At 39.7% G+C, this 11,178-nt stretch overlaps 1 protein-coding gene and 1 long non-coding RNA gene across 2 annotated transcripts; one reads left to right on the top strand and one right to left on the bottom strand.

The window, feature by feature from the left end:
* Positions 1–112: 112 nt before the first annotated feature.
* On the bottom strand, positions 113–2,691 carry LOC134877102 (uncharacterized). Its single transcript, XR_010167528.1, has 3 exons — positions 1,774–2,691; positions 1,551–1,649; positions 113–684 (listed from the first exon to the last, which is right to left on the bottom strand). It is a non-coding gene; the product is annotated as an uncharacterized LOC134877102 (long non-coding RNA).
* LOC134877101 (methylmalonate-semialdehyde/malonate-semialdehyde dehydrogenase [acylating], mitochondrial-like) lies at positions 2,225–10,999 on the top strand. The gene is made up of 12 exons (XM_063902476.1): positions 2,225–2,438; positions 2,662–2,703; positions 4,062–4,136; positions 4,619–4,780; positions 5,497–5,575; positions 6,793–7,095; positions 7,317–7,438; positions 7,654–7,843; positions 7,972–8,153; positions 8,460–8,639; positions 9,851–9,949; positions 10,032–10,999. The coding sequence occupies exons 1-12, from the start codon at positions 2,400–2,402 to the stop codon at positions 10,134–10,136; spliced, it is 1,578 nt and encodes a 525-aa protein (XP_063758546.1). The 5' UTR covers positions 2,225–2,399; the 3' UTR covers positions 10,137–10,999.
* The last annotated feature ends 179 nt before the right edge of the window (positions 11,000–11,178 follow it).

The following is an 11,178-nucleotide window of genomic DNA, read 5'->3' as shown; positions in this document are numbered from 1 at the left end:
TAAGAAAATATCCATCCCAGGTTCTCAAAATCCTATTTAATTGAATTTCTTTGTAAAAGATATTAAATCAAATTGATATATTGAAAAAAAATGAAGCACAAATCCTCTATACTTCGGAGGTTAAAAACATTTAATGATTGTTTTTTCCCATGACAAATCACTTGATAAAACAGTAAAAAAATATATATATTTGGCAAAAGTCTTTTCTATCATCATTGTTTTAACTTTTTGATTTAAACAGTTTATCGTTTAATGTCACTAATATTTCATCTCGGAAAAAAAGCATTTCACTCATTTTTCCACATAAACATAATACTAGCACAATAACAGTTTCTTCACCAGCCGCAACAGCATACAAGCATTTTTGCTGGTGGGAAGTGTTAATGTCAAGGCCTGCGAGTGTCTCAATCGGAGTCATCAGGAGCTGACAGTTGGTGGAATGAAGTGACACTGACATGTCTTGGTTTTTTCTGTACTCCTTTACTGAAATGTGATTCATGTCTTTCTCTCTCACTGACGCATGTCATCCAGGAACTGCTGGTATGTGAGATTGTCCGCCCGTTCACCTGTCCTGCTCTTTTTTTCCAAGAACAAGCCCATGTTGTCCCTTTGAGGGTCAGCGACGCTGCGACTCCATGGGGTTTCTGTGATCCCCAGCAGCTCGCGAACACCAGCACAGATGATCTGCAGGGCACACAGCAGGGTAGAGTTCTCTGATAAAGTGTGTTTTCACCCGTATTTAATGAAGTATTCCCACTGAGAGTCGAGTATCTAGTCTTTCGAGGATATTTCAGCAAGATCATGGCTTCATGGGAAGACAGGTTAAAAGGTCAGCTCCCAGAAACAAATGCATAAAAGGATGACAATCTCAACAAAAAGAGGTTACAATCATTTACTGGAGCTAATTCATTATCAGTTCAAACTCACCCAGAGAGACCAGTTGTTTTAGTCTTTTTTGGTTTGATAGCTGAATATAAACATGTTTTAAGTCAATTTAGCTCTGACCTCAGAGAAAGATGAGAAAAACAGTAGCTTTAACGCTGCTGGCAGGATGCTGGGTTACATCACACAACTTTAATTGGATGTCACATTGTTTAAAGAAAGAGTGTTAAAGGTCCAAATGGGATGTGCAAGTGAGTTGGCATGGACCTGACACCAGATGCAATGTCTACAGTCCACTTAGCTAATTGGAGAGATATTTGAATACATTTGAGTTGGCAACTAACAATTATTTCAACTATTAGTTTACATTGTTATTGTTTTTCTTCTTAATTAAAGGCCATGCCACAAGTTGCTGGATTGAGGGTTGGCAAATGCTTGATATTTTTAATTTAAGAGTTAGGCTTTGAATCAATTTAGACAAATTGTTTCAGCACCAGCAAATTAGAGAATTGTTTTTACAGTGCCATCATTATCTTGGTGCCCCACAGCCTGTTTAACCTGCCTTGAACATTGACACTTTGATATGTAAACAAGTCTCCAATAGCAATGTACCAATCAAGCCCTTCTGAAGCTTAAAATAAAATAAAATAGTAGTTTCTGTGTTCTACCTTCATGTCTTTAAAATCTGTAATGCCAAGTCGTGGCAAGTAGATGCAATTTACATAAATGAGCTTTCTTCCAGTGATGAGGTTCTCTGTGAAACATGCCTGCAACAGAAATGTATAATGAGGTTATTTACATCTTGGTAAAGGGAAATATTACATTGGAAGCTGGGGGGCTCCTGCAACAGTCAATGTGATATTTGATTAGTCAGGTGAGTTGGTTACCTACTTTGTATTGTGGGAATCCTAAAGACTCAATCCATCTTGCAACATCTTGACAACTCCACTGAAGTAACTCCATGTTGCCTGTAAGCATGTTACCATGGAAACTGTTACCTGCCACTAGGTGTTATTAAGTGTTTCTTTCACACATTATAGCGAATTTTGTGTAGTCAAAAATATATAATTTTTTTTTAAAAGTAAGAAAACTAGGTCAGATGTCTGACCCCAGAGTTTCAGAATAATGTTTTTAAATGCTTAAAGTGATCTTTAAGTATCAGAGACGACTCCAAACCGTGTTTATGGAAACAGCCAATCAGCTTTTTGTAATGTAGGGCGGTTGGTGAATTGCACGCACTGATTGGTTTTTAAATCAAGTATGTCCCGCCCACACCGAACGGCAACAACGAATGACTGCTACGCGTCGGTTCCACAGATCAACACAACATGTGCACTGGTGCTAGTCAAGTGCTTCAGCCCTGGTAGTGTTATGTAGATCGTATGAAACGCAGCATTGTATTCCGCCACCCTGTCCTCTGCAACAATCCGGCTAGCTAAAGTTGTCTTTGCACTCCTGTGTCTTTTGGGTCGTTTGAAGGGCTTCGGAGAAGAAAAAGAGACCAAAAACACTCCATAATGGCGGCTATTCTCCTCCGCACCCTTATGAACAAGAAGGTAAATCATATTCATGCTCATGTTGTACAAAACATTTGCTTTTCTTGGACGCTTATGCAACTCAAAATAGCTAACAATGTGGACTGCTAGCTAACAAAGTCGTTTCACACATGCACGTTGCACAGTCTACTGCTCATTTGCAAGCATTTAAGTTATCATAACTTTATCAATGAGTTAAATACAGAATTAAGTTAATTAACAGTCCTTGTTTTAATTGTTGCAGGTGCCCCTCCAGCTGGGTCGCATGTGTTACTCCTCCTCAGTGGTAAGTCAACCCTCAACAGATTTCGTAACTTGATTTAGCAATAAATGAATGAATGACAGAATGTTTTGTTTCCTGCATGCGGCGGTTAACTTAAAGTAGACTTATATTGTCATTTAAATAAGTAAACTGGTTTTTTTTTTTTATAAATGTTTGCATAGCGTGTACAATAACCTTCAAGACTATCGTCAGGGAAAAACTGGATTGTAAAACCAACATCTCAAGTCATTTACTAATATTGGGTGATTTTACTGTTCCAGTCCATTTGTCAGTCTGGCTCTTCAGGATGTCTGAATATTTTAAATGTTTTTTGACTGGAAACTATACATTTAACAAAACATTCTCTTGGGTGTTTTTCTATAGAAAATCAGAAAAATTATGAGATGCCCTATTGTGCTTTTTGGGGGGTTTTCCTTTCCTGTTATATAGCTTTTTGTGCATGTCAATGGTCTCCAAAGGCTAAAATCCAAAAGTTCAGCAAAAAGGAGTTTCTCTCTTGCACCCCTGCACTGCCTGAAACACTTCCCTTTGTTTACTTCCGTAACATAATGACATTAATTTGTAAAACCCGCACTTCTATTGGCTGGTGCTCCAACACATTGTACGTGATAGGCTAAGGGGCGGGACATCCTTAAGCGGTTTGACCAATCAACGCAGCTGCCAAGCCACCCAATCAGAGCAGATTGGGCTCTGGTTTCAGACAGAGGGTGAATAGAGGTGCTGCAGCTCAGGCAGTATGAGAAAAATAAATACCTTTTTTAACATTAAAGCATGAAAACAGTTTATAGTAGAGGCACAACATACTATTAAGAGATCTAAAAATGAGCATAATAGTGCCCCTTTAAGAAGAAAAAAAACTACATTTACATGTTCGCTTAAGGATTAAGTTGAGGCATTAATCCTTAGAGGGGTATTTCAACATGTTTTTGAAGCTACTAGTAGCGTTGCATATTCATTGTCAAATAAAAACTAGGCTGGAGTCCATGAAGACACTGCTTGTTCATTATCTATGTCCTCATTCTATGATAAAGTAGTAGTATGGATTCTGGTTTATTTTAAGTTCCCTTAATGTTTTTATTTTGTGTGTGTACACTACTCAAAACATGCTTTGAAATTAGTGTGTCTATTATGTGATTTTGAACCGCTTGTGTAACTTAAGCTCAGAAACGTATCATGAAGGAATCACACATATTATAACATTGAAATGAACTATTCACCCAACTCTGTGCGTAGGAAACGTAGAGATCTAACACTTCAGAACGTCTCTTTATGCTGTAGTGATCTACAGATGCTCTTAATGAACTGAGTAGTGATGTAAGCAGACAGGATGGGATTTAACCATATGCTCTCTGATCCTCTAGCCCACCACCAAGCTGCTCATTGACGGAAAGTTCATTGAGTCCAAAACCTCTGAATGGCTCGACATTCACAACCCTGTAAGTATTCATAGATGAACTATATCCAACCTGTTACGAGGCTGCAGTAACATGATCTCTCCTAGAAAATGGTTGCAAAAAACTAGGGCATCTCTGTAGTAGTAACTTATGAACATGGTTTGATTACAGTATAAATATAAACATAACTCTTCCTATCACTAATAAATATATATATATATATATATATATAAAGCAATAGTTTCCTCTGCTGGAAAGTTCTACAATAGGGGAGAGGAAATAGGCCTTGCCAGTTTCTAGGAAAACACAGTCTAGTTTACATCCTCCAAAAGCCCAGCTGCTGTAGTTTAGCTTGACAAGTATAAGCCTCTAGCAAGGCAGTGATGGATGATTATGGCATGCAATCTACTTTCATCACAAAAAAAATCAAACCTGTAAATTAATATTTATTGATTTATGTAAAACCAATTATTGACTTTCCCTGCTTGTCAAGTTGTTTTTACGGACTGTCTCCTGCTCCATAGGCCACTAATGAGGTGGTTGGACGCGTTCCCAAAGCCACCCAGGAGGAGATGCTGGCAGCTGTGGACTCATGCTCCAGAGCCTACCGGTCCTGGTCCGATACCTCCATCCTCAGCAGGCAGCAGATCTTCCTGCGCTACCAGCAGCTCATCAAGGATAACATTGTAAGAACATTTATCCCATCTTCTTTTTAACCAAAAACTTGTGCAGGAAGAAGTCCTAAACCTGGAAATTAGTTAGAATTGTATTTCTTCCGGGCTCTCTTCGTCTGTCAGTCGTTTGTTTTTATTCGTTTTTGTTATATTGCCAAAATAAGGTCTGTGCTTAAATCCTTTGTTCTACGCAATAAAATACGTCAGTAAATACCCAATTAGTGAACGCCTGAAGCATTTACGTTTCTTAAAACGACAGTTTCTAACAAGTGCCTAAATCACGCTACTAAATGCCATCTTGCAGAACATGAGTTTGCCTTTAGCTTAGCCAAGGTGGTGTAAAGTTACTCAACCTTCATGTGTTTGTTAACAGCCTAACGTTACCTTTTTACTTCGGGCAACTGCATTTACGCTTCAAGTTACATAAGTGGTGTTTATAGGTGGAGTTTATCCTGCTGAACAAAACGTGTAAGTATCATAAATGTTTCTTGGCCCCAGCTCTTATTTTCTGCATTATTCCAAAATCCAATGGAAAAATCCCATTGCGTTTAGTTGAGAGCCCTTACAGTGTTGACTTCCAGGACGGCCTTAAATACATAATAAATGCATCACTCTTGCATTTCAATTTTAAGAGTACAACTTGGGGAGCAAGGAGTTGTTTTTTTGTTTCCTTTTCTTCTTTTCTGATGATTTGAACTGAAGTAACCTGTTTTCCTTTAATATTTCAGAAAGAACTGGCTAAATTGATCACCTTGGAGCAGGGCAAAACCCTGGCCGATGCAGAGGGAGATGTATATAGAGGACTCCGTAAGTAACGCGCAGACTTCCCAGTGTGCTATTGGGTTTTGATATCCTGATTAGATTAGAGTGCCTGCGGTGAATATATAACGGGGATCCAATTCCACTGTTGAAACTGTTGTCTATAGTATCTGTGTCTCCTGATGAAAAGTCTGTATCTTTGGCATCCCTGTATACCATCGCCTGGATGAAAGTCTGATACTAAGTGGCTGCAGGGTGTCAATTATTTGGGTGTAACCAGACACTTCCTGCCAAAGCAACTTTGACTTTTAAATTAATAATGGCGCAAGGGTTCCATTTTGACCATATTGACGCTTAGAAGCTTACACTGCTTTTCAAGAGGATTTCACAATGTCCAATTATAACAAAACAATGGCTAAGGAAACATTTTCCCTGCAGCACCGCATTGTTAAGTCCTGATGTTACAGTGTGACTGCCTTTGCAGGAACTGCTGTTAGTTGCATGCTATATTAAGATATTGTATGCAGTTCTCCTCATTCAGGTGCACTAGTTCACTTTGGCAGACCTGCATCAACAAGAATCCTGTTGATAAATTAAAAGAGCCACGCTCACTCGCACATAAAGAAGATATGTATTTGTTATTACAACACGGAGCTGCCAAAGTATTTCTCGTACTTGGTATAGCTCCCAGCTTTGAGATGCCAGAGTTAATCTGGCATGGTAACTTAAAATGTATCAGCTGAAAAACAGGCTACAGATGCATGTGCTGCCAGCATTAGATTTTTTTTTTTCTACAATACTGGGAAACAATAGGGTTCAAAATTTTCACAAGTTCTGTTACAGTTCACTCGAAGGAAAAAATATCAATTAACAATTTCTATTCATAAGAGGCCATGTAGACTTTGGTTTTGTTATAACAGTGTAATTACTGTGTAATAATAGGTGTGATGTAGAAAATAGCAATCAATTAATTTTCCTATATATTTCAATGATATAGTGATAACAAACTAGGGTTGCTATTTCAATTTTCAAAGATGGATCAATTAGTGTATCTGTTTATCAATAAACATTTTATTGAGAAAAGGTGAGGGAGAAAATATTACAAATGATACTTTTCACCCATTTTTACACCCCTCCATGCACACTGTTTTAATTGTTGCACGCCTAAAACAAACCCCTGTTTGTTATTTGTGTAGTTCATATCTGTATATCTCTACACATTTTATTTGTTTACTTCATCCTCTCTCCTCATTTCCTCCTCCCAGAGGTTGTTGAGCATGCCTGCAGCATTACCTCCCTCATGCTGGGCGAGACGTTACCCTCCATCACCAAAGACATGGATACCTACACCTACCGCCTGCCGATCGGAGTGTGTGCCGGCATTGCACCGTTTAACTTCCCCGCTATGATTCCTCTGTGGATGTTCCCCATCGGCATGGTCTGTGGCAACACCTACCTGATGAAGCCCTCTGAACGCGTCCCAGGCTGCACCATGCTCCTGGCAAAACTGCTCCTTGACGCTGGAGCACCAGATGGTGCACTCAACATCATCCACGGCCAGCACGCAGGTGAGATTCTGAGATATGTGTGTTATTCAATCTAATCATATACCCCCTGGCAATATGTAGAAATTTCCACATTATGTGCAGCTTATGTTGGTAAGTAATTCCCGAGTGTTTGGGGATTTAAATCCCTGTATCAAGACCTTTCTGCTCTCATTTTGTGCCTTACGGGTGCAGCAAAGCTCGAGAGGAGTGGATTTACAGCATCAGTTTGTATCTTTGTGTAGCGGTGAACTTCATCTGTGACCACCCGGCCATCAAAGCCATCAGCTTTGTCGGCTCCAACCCGGCCGGAGAGCACATCTACGAGCGGGGATCCAAGAACGGCAAGAGAGTGCAGTCCAACATGGTACACTCAATCCTCTCATGTTGTGTTTCATGATAACCCATATATAACACAGTTCCTGTTGTTTAAGACAGGATATATGGAGCAACATAATAACCAGTCTGTTAACAAGACAACAGCTTTGTTCTTAGCTGTCAATAACTGTAGTTTGTTACATATGTGCTTAGCACTCAGTGTATGAAGATAAATTCTTCCATGTCCTACATTTCTCATTTCAGGGTGCCAAGAACCATGGTGTGGTGATGCCCGATGCCAACAAAGAGAACACCATCAACCAGCTGGTGGGGGCTGCGTTCGGAGCAGCTGGCCAGCGCTGTATGGCTCTCTCCACCGCCATCTTTGTAGGAAAGTCCCGCGAATGGCTCCCAGAGCTGGTGGAGCGCTCCAAATCCCTGCGAGTGAACGCAGGTAACTTAATTGGAAACTGTGTGAACGCAACATTTTTTTTTAATTGATACTATTTTTATTTTGATACGCAAGTCTAAAGGCATTCATGTTGTAACATGATACTGCACTATTTTTTTTGTGTCCTGAAGGTGATCAGCCTGGAGCAGATGTGGGTCCCCTGATCTCTCCTGAAGCCAAAACCAGGGTGGAGTCTTTGATCCAGAGCGGGGTGGATGAGGGTGCCAAGCTGTTGCTGGATGGGAGGAATGCCAACGTCAAGGGATACGAAAATGGAAACTTTGTGGGACCCACCATCCTGAGCGGTGTTTCGGTGAGATTTGGCAAAGCATGCAACATGGCTGCCTTTATTTCTGTTGTAATGTTAAATAATATGATAAAACACACGCTTTATATGTTTTGGGAAATAAAAAAAATGTAAAACTGTTTTTTTTCGGTAGCCTAAAGATCTTAGTGTAAAATGCACTTGTTCCTGCTCTTTATGTGTTGATAAATCATCTTAAAGTTTGAACACACTAGCACATTACATACTGTTAAAGACGCCGTCAGGAGTTGTTGTGGCAGATGATTTTAGATGCCGGAGGAAACTCTGTTGAAATCATTCTGCTGTTCCTTCCAGCCGGCCATGAAGTGCTACACAGAGGAGATCTTTGGACCGGTGCTCGTCGTCCTGGAGGCTGACAGTCTTGATGAGGCGATTTCTTTAATCAACAGTAACCCCTACGGCAACGGCACAGCCATCTTCACCACCAACGGAGCCACAGCACGCAAATACACACACGAGGTGGACGTTGGCCAGGTGAGAGATGCCTGATGTATAAAAGGACATAAGAGATTGATTCAAGCTCTTAACAGACCACTAGATTTTTTTTTAAGTCGGTCACCTTTCCTGGGTTTTTTTCAGTCCTCAGTGAGTCACCTTTGTGAGTTAACAGTTTTGTGTGGGTGGTATTCTGTTTTAAAAACAGGAAACAGACATAGAGTAGTTTTTATGTAGTGTGAATATTTATTGGATCATGTTGATGGCTTAAAATAAAGTGTGATAAAGAAGTCATGAAGGTGAAACACCCAATTCAGATTTTTCTCACAGATCATCCTTGTGACACCCAATGTGTCTAAACAAGTTTCACACATTGATTGTGCCATTTTTAAAGAATAGTCTCACCATTTTTAAAGTCCATTTCAAAACATTATGCAAATATGTACATCTAAAGAGTTTTTACCTGCAGTCCAGCCCAGCTCTTCCATTAAAGGCTTATTATGAAGGACATTGGTGATGGGGACTATTTAAATAAGGATGAACTACATCAGGCAGAGACTTTAAATGTACATATAAGCATTTGCCTAATGTTTTTAGAAGGATTACATTTATCCTATGCTTTAACATAAATACACATTTTAAACTAAAATATATTGTCTCTGTTTCTACTCTAGTTTTTTGTCATACAACAATGAAGGGAAACGTCAGTCTGTAATCAGCCCAATGCAGTTCTCCCATTATTTATTTTAAAGATGTTTTTTTAAAGATATGTTTTGGGGGCAAAAAGTGGGGAAAGTGGGAGAGAGAGTCGGGGTGAGATCCGGAAAGGACCACGGGTCGGGAATCGAGCCCGGGTCGCCGGCATACGGTGCAGGTGCCCCAGCCAGTTGCGCCACGGCCCCAGTTCTCCCATTATTAACCTAGACCGTGAAGGGCCCACCATAGTGTAATTTGTACTGCCAAGGTTTCACAATGAACCAAAAATGTTTTTACACTTCTAAATTGGTGGGCTTGATGGCTATTGACGAGCACACTCCTCCTGTTATACAGCAAAAGCTGCAGCAGACATATCAGTGTGTCTGTCTCTAACCCACTCCACCTGTACTTAAAAACGTATTGTGTGTTGTTTACCATGCGTTCTTGGGTGCACAGGCGCCAGCATCCAGAATAATTCATAGTGTTTATTGTCACAGTTAAAAACGATGAAATGCTCTGCCTTGGTTATTAATATGTGTATGCGTTTTTTACAGATTGGCGTAAATGTGCCCATCCCTGTACCCCTGCCCATGTTCTCCTTCACTGGCTCCAGAGGCTCATTCAGAGGCGACACCAATTTCTACGGCAAGCAGGTAAATAACAAAAGCAGTCTCTCATGTGTGGGATCATTAAAATACTCAATAAAATACACATACTCTGTTTCTTTACCACCAGGGCATCCAGTTCTACACTCAGATCAAGACTGTGACATCGCAGTGGAAGGCTGAAGACGCCACTGTGACAAGCCCAGCTGTTACCATGCCAACCATGGGACGCTAAGTTGACAGCACATCTGGCATAACCTTCAGTGACTTCTCACATGCCTTAACAAGAAGCCTGTGGCGGGGATTGGAAAAAAGTGTTACATGTCCTTTTCTGAGAAATATTCACTTTGGGGATTTTAAGTTGGTGATGGTTTTAACTTTTGACATTGGGGACAATGTTGTTGCACAAACACACAAAAATGCAAATTACACCTCGTTGGCAGAAGATGAGCTGCACTAATGCAATGAATGGTTCTGTGGGTCTCTTCATTGGTTTGTCAGTGTTCTATCCTCGGACATGTGTACTCTAGTGTCACATTTCTTACAACCTACAATATAAATAAAAAAGGATCAAGTGTTCTTCCTTTAAGGCAGTGTCTGCAAATGTCTTCCACCATCCCCTTCTGTGGTTGTTTTAGCTTGTTCTGTTTATCAGAGTGTTCTATAGATACTTGAAAAGTAGGTTTAAGTCAAGCCATTGCTACTCCCCAACAAGATCTCTGTCAAACTGAAATAATGGTTGTAGTACTTGTCCCTCTAAATGTGTATCCTATTGTCCAGTGTAGGCACTAATGAGTTATTGTGTGTTGGATAGAGATTCATGATTTTGTACTGTATTGTCAAAATCATATTTTTGAAATGTATACAAAAAATGAATTGAAGTGTTTTACATGACATGACCTTGATCTCTGATATTCCCGATAAACCATGGTATGATAACAATGGTATGTGCTGGACATATTTTCATCTGAAGCATTTTAACTTGTTTATACTTTGTCTTCTTGATTTTATAGGTCTTGAGGTTAAAATTGAGAGATAAAAGCTAGGGGATTTCAGTACGAGGTTAAATGTAAATAAAGACACTTATCTGACAACTAATTCTGATTTTTGGAATAATTCTGAAAGGAGGTGCCTCTTAATAACTAATGAATTTCACACATGAAAAATAATTTGAACTTTTTTTGTTCTTTGACAATCCACGGGCAGTACTCTACATATGCTACTGTAGAAAAATATAAATAAACATTCTTGTGAAGTCAACAACATTTACGTAACTA

Source organism: Eleginops maclovinus, chromosome 15, assembly GCF_036324505.1.
Source record: "Eleginops maclovinus isolate JMC-PN-2008 ecotype Puerto Natales chromosome 15, JC_Emac_rtc_rv5, whole genome shotgun sequence".
Taxonomy (NCBI): domain Eukaryota; kingdom Metazoa; phylum Chordata; class Actinopteri; order Perciformes; family Eleginopidae; genus Eleginops; species Eleginops maclovinus.
The sequence above is the reverse complement of the archived record's forward strand: the minus strand, read 5'-3'. Positions and strand labels throughout refer to the sequence as shown.

Bases quoted from the DNA above. Each gene is read 5' to 3' on its own strand.
- LOC134877101 (XM_063902476.1), top strand. From the start codon at position 2,400: ATGGCGGCTATTCTCCTCCGCACCCTTATGAACAAGAAG. The intron at 2,439-2,661 runs GTAAATCATATT...TAATTGTTGCAG, and splicing joins GCACCCTTATGAACAAGAAG to GTGCCCCTCCAGCTGGGTCG. The intron at 5,576-6,792 runs GTAAGTAACGCG...TCCTCCTCCCAG, and splicing joins AGATGTATATAGAGGACTCC to AGGTTGTTGAGCATGCCTGC.